Raw genomic sequence first — 13554 nt, 5'->3', positions numbered from 1 at the left:
AACACAAACAACATCAAGAAATACATTGAACGCCTTACTACACTAACTACTAATATGTTGGTGCTATCGTCAGCTAAATGTATTTCCGGTTGACACCATGTGGGGGGCCTGTTGACCAGGCAAAGAGGGGGAAGAAGGTGGGGGAATCTATAAGCTAAGTCATAGAAAGGGGTAGAATGTACAAAATGTTTCAATTTTTCTGTTTGGATCGATTGTTTATCATCTAAAATATTGGGGAAAATGCAACAGTAACAAAAAAATACAATTTGGCAATAGTTACGAGGTAGATATCCTTGACTTTTTTACAGACGCCATTTTTTTTCATTGTGACGTAATTTTTTAAAAAGTTTATAATATGCGAGTGAATAATTTTTCTAAGTTGTTTTTTTTTCTTTGTTTAAACAAAAATTAGACATCAATTAATCATTCTGAGCTAAAAATGACGGACATTTTGAATAATAACTATAATTACCTTGTTTTCATGGCTAGATTGAAACAAAAACGGTTGCGCGATGTCTGTAAATGGGTGTTTCCAGGGTAAAACGGGCAAATTAAAAATCGTTCGGAGGCTTAGTGCGCCATGAATCTGCTTTGGCAGCATATAGACATATTGTTCTATCAAACACAACAGATCTTTTGCCTTAAAATATAGCAGTTTATTTTAGAGGGGGGCAAGAGCAGAAACTGCTTTTTCTGTCTTGTCTGTGTTATATATATATATATACAGTATACAGTATATGTACACTACACACAGGGCCGGCACAGCCTATACGCAGACTATGCAGCTGCTTAGGGCCCCTGACCACTTGGGGGCCCCCAATCTGGCAATTGTTTTTTTTTTTTTTTTTTTACTACAGTTTGCTTTATTTGACTTTTGTGAGTTTTGATACTTGATTACAAGCTTTAAAAAAATAAAAGTTCTTCCTTAACTTCTTTCTTGCCTTCTTTCCTCTTTTAGAAAAAGGTTTGGCGCTATCTACTTTAAGTATTGACAATCATTTGGGGGGAGAAGTTTTAAGTATACAGTGCAACAAAATCTGATTAATATACAAAATATGGACGTATGGGTTGGATTGCATGTATGGGTTTCACAGTATACTGTGACGAAATGGTGGGCCAAAAATACGGGCCCCTTTGCATTATTTTGCTTAGGGCCCACAAATGGCCCCTGACTACACAGACAGTACGGTTCTGGAGTAATCACATATAAAAATATGAGTCTGTTTTTGACTCTCTTAAAGTTGCCTCCCCCTAAGCTAACATCTTGATTTCAGATGGCAAAAATTATGTGCGGCTCCGTTGTCTTTTCCGTGGAAACCGATTTGAAATGACTCTTTTGAGTGTTAAAGGATGCCGACTCATGAACTATAGGAACGGCATTTTCTTAGAAAATATGAAAAACACTAGTTAATACTAATAAAGGTGGTTTATTCAAAAGTAATCTAATATTGACACACTGTATAATGAAGTTGATGGACATAATTTACTTTTGTGGGAATAAAAAACAAAAAACAATTTAAATAGGGAAAAAACTCAAAATGATGTGGTGGGCCGGATGAGGTCCCCGTACTGCGAGTTTGACAACTGTGAGTGCATTATTAATAATTTTGTTCAACTAAATGCTCGTACTTCAACCACTACTATAAGAAAGTATTCGTTTTTGGAATGCGAATACTCTGTTTAACTTCAACGACGGGTTCTTCAGGTGTGCATTCAAACGAACAGAGACCCCTCCAGTCGCCATCAGCGTCTACCAGGCTGTTTGCTCCCAGATAATAAGAACGTCCGTCTACTTTGTCAGCTTCCCGAACAAAGAACTTGCTTCATGGTGGAGTTAAAAGAAGAGGGTAGGGGGAGGACAGATGGCGGCCATTGGTGGTGGAGGCGAGGAGGGGGTCGACATTTCTAAGGAGACGGTCATTCCGCCTAAGAATTCCAAGGACATCCCGCAGACAGACAGTGATTAAAGGCCACCAAACACTGCCTGCTTGCTGTTGAAAGTTGTAAAAGTTGGGGAAAGTTCTATTCTCTTTCCCAAAAAACTTGTTTTGAGTTTCCAAGAAAAGTCTCAAGCTGAACGTGAATTTTGGTGTTTTGTCCAATCCATTTGAACTGTGAGGGGTGGCAGCGAATCATTCACTGCCAACCCTCGAATTTCAAATGGATTGGACATCTATCGCTGTCAATTGCAGCAAATGAGTTGATTGTTCATATTTTTCAGTCAGTTTAAAGACATTTGCATGATTCCAGTCTGGCTACAGTTGCTTTTTTGTGCCACAGTGCACAAAGCAAGGTCCATTAAGTCATGCCTGAATGAGTTACCATAGGAATAGTAGAACCGGGTCATTCCAGAATTGGAGGACATTTTACATCCTGGCCTTTGTATTTTTTATCATCCACATACAGAATGTTAAAAGATGCCGTTTCTAAAAAAAAAAAAAAAAAAAAAAAAGTTGTACTGAGACCAAATCAAAAAAACTAAGAGAAAAGAATACTTGAAAATATTTTTTAAAATACCTAGAAGTCTTGAGTACCTATTAAACACTGATTATTTTTTTCTTGATCCACACCAAATGACCAAATTTCAAATATAACCATAGACTTCATAATGATATTGACAGGACACGGGGCCGATTAATTGGGGGCCCGCATTGTTGGCGTGGCCGTCAAAGCTGACCGAGTGGAATCACAGACAAAGAGCTTTTTTCGTTAAAAATTCTTGTGAATAAATGCTTAAATCCCTGAATTCTTTATAGATATGGACATAAAACAGTCTCCATTCTTGGTTAAAAGCAAACAAAAAACCTTGCAGTTAGCATTTGTTTTACGTAAATATGTCAAAGCACGATGTTAGTCTGTCAGTTAATGTGGCGGCCGCCATATGTAAACAGAGCTTTTCTGGTGAAAATTCTTGTGAATAAATGCTTAAATCCCTGAATTATTTATAGATACGTATGTAAGTCTCAATTCTTGGTTAAAAGCAAAAAAAAAAAACAACAACAAAAAAAACCTGCAGTTAGAATTTATTTTACATAGATATGTCGAAGTACGATAGCAGTCTGTCAGTCAATGTGGCGGCCGCCATATGTAAACAGAGCTTTTCTGGTGAAAATTCTTGTGAATAAATGCTTGAATCCTTGAATTCTTTATGGATATGGACGTAAAACTGTCCTCTTGGTTAAAAACAAAACAAACAAAAAACAGTGCAGTTAGCATTTATTTTACGTGAATATTGCGATCTATGAGGATAGTCAGTAAGGAAATTAGCAACCGGCATATGTAAACAAAGCTTTTCCGGGGAAAATTCTTGTGAATAAATGCTTAAATCCCTGAATTCTTTATGGATATTAACGTAAAACAGTCCAGATTCTTGGTTAAAAGCAAAAAAAAAAAAAAACAGTGCAGTTAGCATTTATTTTAGGTAAATATTGCGAACTATGACTATAGTCAGCAGTGTTGTTAATCTTACTGAAAAAAAGTAATTAATTATAGTTACAAATTACTTCTCCCAAAAAGTAATTGCGTTAGTAACTCAATTACCTGAATGTAAGAGTAATTAGTTACTTGGCAAAGTAATTGGTGATAATTACTTTTTTTTTTTTCCCTCAAAAAAAATAAAAAATAAAAAAAAATTTGGCCACACTATGTGAAGTTTTTTGTGGAGGTTTTTGGTACAATTGGCCCGAGCCCAATTCTTTACTCTAATTTACCCTTTACCCTGATTCAACTGTTAAAAGTTGTTAAAATTGCTCCCATTATTGCATTAGTTCCCTTCTCTCTACTTTCGACATATGAAAGTTTTAAAACTGTTTCATCATTTAAAGATAGATTCAAGTCAAGATTTTGCCGATTTAGAAGTATTTTAGATAAAAAGTTAGTTAGGTTCGCTAGGAAGGTTCTCTACAACAGAGCCGTCCTAAAAAGCCTACTGCTTTAAGATGGCGGCTGTCTACTAACGCATTTAGTGCCATGTCTGTCATTTTGCATCTAGTTATATCTATGTACAGTACATGTGATATCTACCATGTCTACCATATCTACCATAACATGCGGGCGTAGTTTGAAGGCTATCGGGTACAACATGTATTATTGGAGCTACCTAGCATCGCGTTTGCTCGGCGTCACAACTTTCTTGCCTCCTCCCCGCTCCTGCTCTGCTCTGTCGTCTCGGTGAGTTCGTCTCCCTCAGACTTTTCGACCAATATAGTAACGCATAGTAACGCATGCCTTTCCGTCCTCAGTAACGGTAACGGCGTTGCCAAGATGAGAAAAGTAATTAATTAGATTACCCACTACTGAAAAAAATAACGCCGTTAGTAACGCCGTTATATTGTAACGCCGTTATTAACAACACTGATAGTCAGTAAAGGAATTAGCAGTCGCCATATGTAAACAGAGCTTTTCTGGTGAAAATTCTTGTGAATAAATGCTTAAATCCCTGAATTCTTTATGGATATGGATGTAAAACAGTCCAGATTCTTGGTTAAAAGAAAAAGAACAGTGCAATTAGCATTTATTTTACGTAAATATTGCAAACTATGAGGATAGTCAGTAAGGAAATTAGCAACCGCCATATGTAAACAGAGCTTTTCCGGTGAAAATTCTTGTGAATAAATGCTTAAATCTCTGAATTCTTTATTGATATGGACAAAAAACAGTCTCGATTCTTGGCTGAAAGCAAAAAAAAAAAAAAAAAAAAAAAAAAAGACGTGCAGTTAGCAGTTTTTTACGTAAATATTGCGAAGTATAATGCCAATGCTGTCGCGGCTAATTTCTCCCATTGAATCTTTTCACAACGTTTTAAAATGCATGCATGGTATGAAAAATATAATAATTACCTTGAATCCTCGAACAAATCACTCCTGAGACAATCCTTCCTGTTTGTATGTGGCACAGCTTTCAAACTTTTTCAACCTAAATCTGGCGTTTGATCCCTGCATGTGTTGACGACTGACTGCGAATAACTGAAGCAGACTGTAGGACAGTCCCCTACTTGAAGGTTATGCGCAGTGGCTAACGGATGTGACCCGTCAATAGAATTATGAAGTCTATAAAACAGTGAAAATAAAATTTTACATTGTGTGCGTCATGCACGCACATTGCGTGCATGCGTTCTAAACTAAAAAGACTAAACAGGGATTATTAATATCTGTTATTTGTGTATGATCATTTGATAAATATGATAACCCTGGAATGACGGATGGCAGCCAGCATGTGTAGTCATTTGTTTTGATGCTTCTGCGCATGCGGGTCAGTTTGCTCAGCGCGTGTCAGACTGCGAATTAGTGCGCATCCGTAATACTTGAACGGGCTCAATGGACAAAGGCAGTCTGAACAGGTACGCCAAAAAACAGATATGACAAAAAATCAGAAGTGTGCATTAAGACCTGTGGTATGAACCTAGCCTAAAAGAGCACACTACGTGAAGTTGCAAGCAATTAGTATTTCCCAGTATTTGCTCATTTACCAAACAAATGCCAGTGTTCATAGCTGAAGTGGGCTATTAGCTAAATGCCATTTCACCAACTGGCTCTTCTCTAGACCGACTGACCAGAAAAGTGGGTCTGCTAACGCTAATGGTACGCGGATGCTAGGAGTTACGTTTAGCATAGTGTTTCTTGCCAAAACAAGAAAACAAATCTTCCCGTGTTTCCAAACAAGCAAGATGGAGCACAGGCAGCCTTGCTTGAGACACATCCTAAACTCCAGGAGAGTAAAGGAGAGGCGCAGTTCATCTCACATGAGTGACACAACCCAAACACCGCTACGATGCAAGCTATAGTACTCCACGTACAGTGGGGCAAATAAGTATTTAGTCAACCACCAATTGTGCAAGTTCTCCTATTTGAAAAGATTAGAGAGGCCTGTAATTGTCAACATGGGTAAACCTCAACCATGAGAGACAGAATGTGGAGAAAAAAAAAACAGAAAATCACAATGTCTGATTTTTAAAGAATTTATTTGCATATCATGGTGGAAAATAAGTATTTGGTCAATACCAAAAGTTCATCTCTATACTTTGTTATCCCTTTAACGCCAGCAATATGAAGCAATTATCAGAGAATCCCAAAATTTGAAAAACAAGGTCCCAATGAAACATTTTTTCCAAATTTGTAAAAAGAAAAGTCAAAATGAATATGTGTAATAAGTGCTCAGATATCTATAACCCTTGCTAAATCCTGTTTGTTTTTCTCATGGAACCTGCAGATGCATGTGTTGACTTGCATCCATTTTTTTTTTTTTCAAAAAGAAATTTCAAAATTCTGAATTAGTCTCAAAATCATGATATTCTAGGTGTATCAAATGTGATACATTTGAAAATATAGGGTTAAGTCCCCTTTGTTGGCAATAATGGAGGCCAAACGTTTTCTGTAACTATTCACTCTTCGCTTGGTGTAAAGAAATCACCTGTGGGAGCAATCATTAGAAAATGGAAGACATACAAGACCACTGATAATCTCCCTCCATCTGGGGCTCCATACAAGATCTCACCCCGTGGCGTCAAAATGATAACAAAAACGGTAAGCAAAAATCCCAGAACCACACGGGGGGACCTAGTGAATGACCTACAGAGAGCCGGGACCACAGTAACAAAGGCTACTATTAGTAACATAATGCGGTGCCAAGGACTCAAATCCTGCACAGCCAGACGTGTCCCCCTGCTGAAGCCAGTGCACGTCCAGGCCCTTCTGCGGCTCGCTAGAGAGTATTTGGATGATTCAGAAGAGGAGTGGAAGAATGTGTTATGCTCAGATGAAACCAAAATAGAACTTTTTGGTAGAAACAAAGGTTCTCTTGTTTGGAGGAGAAAGAATACTGAATTGCATCCAAAGAACACCATACCCATTGAGAAGCATAGGGGTGGAAACATCATGCTTTGGGGCTGTTTTTCTGCAAAGGGACCAGGACAACTGATCTGTGTAAATGAAAGAATGAATGGGGCCATGTATCGAGAGATTTTGAGTGAAAATCTCCTTCCATCAGCAAGGGCATTGAAGATGAGACGTGGCTGGGTCTTTCAGCATGACAATGATCCCAAACACACAGCCAGGGCAACAAAGGAGTGGCTTCATAAGAAGCATTTCAAGGTCCTGGAATGGCCTAGCCAGTCTCCAGATCTCAACCCCAAAGAAAATCTGTGGAGGGAGTTGAAAGTCCGTGTTGCCCAACGACAGCCCCAAAACATCACTGCTCTAAAGGAGATCTGCATGGAGGAATGGACCAAAATACCAGCAACAGTGTGTGAAAAGCTTGTGAAGAGTTACAGAAAATGTTTGGCGTCCGTTATTGCCAACAAAGGGTACATAACAAAGTATTGAGATGAACTTTTGGTATTGACCAAATACTTATTTTCCACCATGATTTGCAAATAGATTCTTTAAAAATCAAACAATGTGATTTTCTGTTTTTTTTCTCCACATTCTCTCTCATGGTTGAGGTTTACCCATGTTGACAATTACAGGCCTCTCTAATATTTTCAAGTGGGAGAACTTGCACAATTAGTGGTTGACTAAATACTCATTTGTCCCTCTGTACAATATACGGCAGAAACTGTGTCGCAGTTTCGTCTTGTTGTTGTATCGTCAGACGAAAACGGGCATTCGTTTTGTTATGTACGAGTCTCCCAAGCCACGTTCGTAGTTCGTCATCGTCATGAAAATTGTTCATCGACGAAATATTTTCGTTATCGTCATTGTTGATGAAAACACCACTGGTTTTCAGCAAAAAAAATCATGAAACTACTACATCATTACTATTGCCTCACTATTTGCTGCTATTTGTTGTATTAGTTTACTTGTACTTTTGTGTTATTTGGTGCTTGTTATGGCAAAGCTTTAAATCTCGTTGTACTCTGTCAATAAATGCTTTCTATTCTATTCTATATAGGTTGACTTGAAATCTCAGTCACTGTGTAACCAGTCTTACACGTATCCCTGTTGCTGCCATTTAAAACTGCAATATTTCCGTATTTGATGTTAGATTTGCATGTAATGCAAAAGCTACCATCTCGCCGCCCAGCCAAAACCGCTTGTCCCACCGACAACGTTCAAGCACATCAAACCGACCGTAATTTTTGCGCAATGCAGGCGGTCTTTTGTTTGACATGCAAAATATGAACATTCGCCCTAAAATGCGTATTTTTGGACAACAACAACAACAACAAAAATGAAATTCAAAATGCTAATTTTCATACAGTTTTTGTTCAAATCACATAACTTATACATAAAAAAATTCAGGACGCTAAGGGGCACAATACTGTAGTTGTTGAAGGTTTTTGCCCAAAACGTACAGTTCAGCCAAACTCTGCCAAAAACATATCCATTCAATTCTAATGGGCAATTACAAAAGCAATTTAGTTTTAAGAACCACAAGATTGGACATTGGTCACCATCAAAGGCACAGAAAGAGGTAATAAGTCAAAAAAAAGCCAGAGATGAAACCTGTAATTTTCATCCTTAAAACCTTGTACAATGCGTTTATCTGCCTTGCGTGCCTCCTTCATAAAAGGCCTTATTGTAAAGGGGGCCGTGAAAGCCGAGAGCAAAGTCTCTTCTTCTCTGCGTCTTTCCTTCCCCCTCTTGTGGTGATGTCAGCTCCTCTAAGAACTCCTCCCATCCACCTGACCCAACTTTATAAAGCATAGCGCTCACGTCTGCACACACACAAACGCGCGCTCAAGTTTCTCAAGTCTCTCCCGCGTGACGTTGGTGGAAGAGCCCTCAGGATGTCGGTCGGCCTGGAGTTGCTCGGCATCTCCCTGTGCATCCTGGGATGGATCATCGGCATCGTGGCGTGCGCCTTGCCCATGTGGAGGGTGACGGCGTTCATCGGGAGCAACATCGTGACGGCGCAGATCATCTGGGAGGGTTTGTGGATGACCTGCGTGGTGCAGAGCACGGGCCAGATGCAGTGTAAGGTCTACGACTCCATGCTGGCACTCTCGCAGGATCTCCAGGCCGCTCGGGCCCTCACCGTCATCTCCATCTTGCTGGCCATCATGGCCGTGCTCATCGCCATAACCGGCGCCAAGTGCACCAACTGCATCGAGGAGGAAGCCTCCAAAGCCAAGGTGATGATAGTCTCCGGGGTTTTCTTCATCGTGTCTGGCGTCATGCAGCTCATTCCCGTCTCCTGGTCGGCCAACACCATCATCCGGGATTTCTACAACCCCTTGATGACGGACGCCCAGAGGCGAGAACTGGGCGCCGCGCTCTACATCGGGTGGGCGGCCGCCGCGCTGCTCATCCTGGGAGGTGGGCTGCTTTGCTGCTCCTGTCCGCCGAGCGAGGCGCGCTACAGCAACTCCAGAATGGCGTACTCAGCCTCCAGGTCGGCAGGAGGGCAAGGGATGGAGAGGAAGGACTACGTGTGAGCGAGGATGTGGACAAAAAAAAAGACTGCCAGGAGATGATGGGAAAATGATTTCTGTACATTTTTAACTAACTGTAAGTCTCCCGTGTGACTTGTTCGAAATTCATTAACAACTTTTTTTGAGCTACGTAGAAAAGAATACTGGTTCATTGTTCCTTCTGCCATATTAGAAAAGCTCTGAATTGTTTCATCTGTCACTAAACTTTGCTGGAACCATTTCATTGTTTCACCTGTCACTAAACATTGCTGGAACCAACATTTTTAAAGATCTTTGTCTATATTTTTGAGTCTCATTGAATTTCATGAAATGCGTGTGAGTGTGGGCTGGATCAAGTATTCCACAAAAGGTTTAAAATAATAATCGTATGTAGGGCAAGAGACTGTTTTTTGGTAATTAAAAAAAAAAAAAAAAAAAAAAACAACTTCACTTAACCTCATAAAAACTTGGCATTCACATACATAGACATCATATTTTGCGTTATTTAGTCCAAAATATTAGCATTTGGAGTAAAGGTGTGTACATGTGTACATTTTTCAATGTTCAAATACCATTTTTTTCTTTAAAATATCATTTTTTATTACACTTATGTATGAATATATGTGAGTATATTATTTTTACGTTGTTACTCATTACTGCATTTTTTTTTTTGTTTTCTATTTTTTTAATGAATAATATTTTAAAATAAATAAAATGTTAAATAAAATTACAATGAAATAAAATGCATTCAGATTTTTAATTTTTTTTATTTCATAGTATAATAACTCAACACCTGCCAATGACGAGGATATACGTCCAATTATTTAAACTGGGAGGACTGGCTATGAATGTTCATGTGTCAGTGCAATTGACAGAGCCATGCGTCCAATCCATTTTGAATGGGAGGGCGGGTAGTGATCATTTGCTGCCAGCCCCTCCCAGTCAGAGTGGATTGGATGTCTGGCTCTGTCAATGGCAGACAATGAGTTAAATAAAGTGCCATGCAAAGGGCAAATAATAAATAACAAAAACAACAAAAAACAAGTCATTCAATTTTCTTAATCTTTATGGATAACAGTTGAGAAAACTAACATCTAGTCAAGTGACTGTCGCTAACCCACTTTGGCTAACCTCTTGACAAACATCGCTCAAAACAACCATTAGCATTAGCTATGCTAGCTTGTTCCGTAAGAACAGAAACAAAAAAGAAAAGCCCGGTTTCACACTAAACAGTAAACTTGGAAGTCCAGTGAGGGTTCTAAAACATGCAGCCCCCTTGGCCATTATTTTGTGACATCAATTTGATTTTTGTTCATAAATTTTGAATCTAGATTGATGAAAATTATAAGTCTTTAGTTCAGTGTTTCTCAAGTTATATTGAACCAATGCACATATTTCATATTAAAACGTGTTATATACCATAAACTGACACGAAGTCTGAATGTCCTCACAGTATAAAAAATTATATAGACAACTTTATTTTAACTCATTCACTGCCAATGACAGTGCTAGACATCAAATCCGACTGAATTATTGTTTCAGTGCCATTGTCGGCAATATATGTCCAATAAATTTGGATGTCTATTGCCGTCAATGGCAGCCAATGAGTTAATTTTTGAATTAGCATTAAAACCATTAGATGAGTAGGGAAGGTTGCTAATCTTTTTCTGGTGTATTTAGCAAACAAAGTTATTTATCTGCTGTCTGAATGGCAACATGTATATAAACATTATTTTGCCTGTCACTATACGTGATTGCCATAGAAAGATGAAAAAAAACATTTTACTGGCTATAAATAAAGAAGCATTTTTGAACATTTCAAGCAGAAAATCTGTACTGTATTTAAAAATTTTTCTTAAATATTAACAGTGATTCCAAGCATTTTTTACCACCAATTTAGCACAAATTAAAAATATTTGTATTCTGGCATATTCTAATTTAAACGTGAATTTGTTGTCCATGTAATCCATAACACTTAGACATATAGTCGATACGTTTTTATGAGATATATTTCTTGCTTAACGAGCCCATTTTGGCCTTTAGAAACAAAAATCATCCGTGTTAAATTTTTCATCCAACAAAATGATGTCACATTGAGGCGAGACGCCAAAATATCCAGATAGTCTTCCAAGGTAATTTGAAATAATCCAGTAGTGTTATCGAAAATATGTGTGTAATAAACACAAGGGCAAGAGCGTCATTAATCCAATTTTTTGACACATGTACTGAGAGGTCTACTGATTTTCTGCGCAGCTTGTAACTTTGGACAATAAACATCTTCTGTTTTAACAACAGTCGTACGTGTTCTTCTTGAATTTTACAATGGTGTTTGAAATATAATACTGAGAAAGGGGATCGGGTATCAGGACCCTGTAGAGACCGTTACTTTTATTGGGTGGTAAATCATGTGACAGCTACTCAAATAAAAGGCTTTCATTCATGAGAAATTTATTCTTTTGTGGAAAAAGAAGTCAAGAAGTACACGTAAGTAGTTGCTTTGATGGCATTCCAGTAAAGTAAAAATGAAAGAGAAAATGGAAATACTAAAATAGAGAACATCCCTGTAAAAGATTCCATGGCTTTTTAGTTTGTAACACTTCAGATTAAACCTACTGAAGAGTACAGATGATAAAAACTAGTAAGCAGAACAAAACTTGCAAGTTATTACCAAATTCTCAAAATTTGAAGTAAACTGAAGTTCTGTTAAACAAGCAGAACTCAAAATCTTAAAATACAGCACAATGCATAGTAGGGTGTGACAAAATATCGAAATGGTAATATATATGGTGATACTTTGTATCCAAAATGGTTATCGAAATGCTCCTGTCAAGAATCAAGATATTGTTTTAAAAAGGAGTCAATTAAAAAAAATGAATAAATAAAAAATGGCTGCCATTGACGGTGCTCGACGCCCAATCCATTTAGACTGGGAACGTTCGTTCATTCAACCAGCGCATTCAGAGTCATTCGGTCCGATTTTCGGGGCATTTACAGGTCACTTGCTTTTCATTTGAGGGCATTTACAGGTCATTTACTGTTGAGTATGAGTCACTGCCTATTCATTTGGGTGATTCCCAGGTCTGTAACACAAAATAAACAGCAAGTGACCCATAAAACACCCCAAAATTAACAGGAAGTAACATATTTAAATGTTCAGATATTAAATGGTAAATGGTGTTATACTTATATAGCGCTTTTCCACACTATCTCGCCATCTACCTACTGGTGAAAGATTTGAATGAGACAAAATAACAAGCTTTTTCTCTCAAATATATTGTTATAATCATTTGTTTCGGATGTACTGTAATTATTTTCTGTAAAAAAATGAATTTGGTGTTCAAAAAGTCTTTTTTTTCAAACTTGAGTCTTGAAAAAGAGGGGGTCGTCTTATAATCAGGGTCATCTTATATTCGGGCCAATACGGTATTATGAAGTCTATGCTCCTATTTGAAATGTACTGGGTGTCTACTAATGATAAACTTGTAAGAATCATTCATACTTGTGACAAACTAATAAAAAAGAAGCTTCCCATTTGATACAACTACAATTATGAGCTCATTTTTAACCTTTCAGTGACAGTATGTTAGTTTCTCAGGAACAGCAAAAATTTTCCTAGGTCAGCTTGACCTAGTACAGCAGGTTTAATTGCTCAAAAGTTTCAAATAAAAGAAAAATGTCATTATCGACTCAATTACTCAAATTTTCAGCATGTTTTAAGCCAGTGATCCCCATCCACCGGGCTGGGGACCGGTACCAGTCCGTGGCGCATTTGCTACAGGGCCACAGAGAAATAATAAATCATTTGTTAACGACCGCAATCTGGACTGTGCCTCTTGACACATCAATATGCCTGTCTACTCTATTGACTAATCTGAGTACAGATTTGTGTCGCTCTCTGGTAGTTGGGGTTTTTGCATACCGATATCATCCCAGCATCAGTCAATATAAACAATTAGGTTAGCTGCTGTTGGCTGTGTGCGGCACACCTCAGCAATGGCGGACGGGTTACTTCAGGTCATTTTGCTCGGCTTACTAATAAAATAACAACATTTGATAGGAAGTCGTCATTGAAATCCTTTGGAGCTAGCATCTCACATCTTTGGACAGCTTTTTTACAGGGAAAAGGCCACTTACTGAGCCAGAAAAGGAGCCTAAAAACAAGTCAATTCAGCAAAATATGCGGCTAAAAGCTAGCAAACGAGGCA

At 38.2% G+C, this 13554-nt stretch overlaps 1 protein-coding gene across 1 annotated transcript; it reads left to right on the top strand.

Moving 5' to 3' along the window:
* Nucleotides 1–8650: 8650 nt before the first annotated feature.
* Nucleotides 8651–9805, top strand: LOC130917955 (claudin-3-like). The gene has a single exon (XM_057839756.1). It carries the CDS (start codon nucleotides 8726–8728, stop codon nucleotides 9371–9373), a length of 648 nt encoding a protein of 215 aa, XP_057695739.1. The 5' UTR covers nucleotides 8651–8725; the 3' UTR covers nucleotides 9374–9805.
* The last annotated feature ends 3749 nt before the right edge of the window (nucleotides 9806–13554 follow it).

This window comes from Corythoichthys intestinalis, chromosome 6 (assembly GCF_030265065.1).
Source record: "Corythoichthys intestinalis isolate RoL2023-P3 chromosome 6, ASM3026506v1, whole genome shotgun sequence".
Classification (NCBI taxonomy): domain Eukaryota; kingdom Metazoa; phylum Chordata; class Actinopteri; order Syngnathiformes; family Syngnathidae; genus Corythoichthys; species Corythoichthys intestinalis.
Note: the sequence above shows the minus strand (reverse complement) of the source record. Positions and strands in the feature narration are given on the sequence as shown.

Coding starts and splice junctions, on each gene's coding strand:
- LOC130917955 (XM_057839756.1), top strand. CDS start 8,726: ATGTCGGTCGGCCTGGAGTTGCTCGGCATCTCCCTGTGCATCCTGGGA.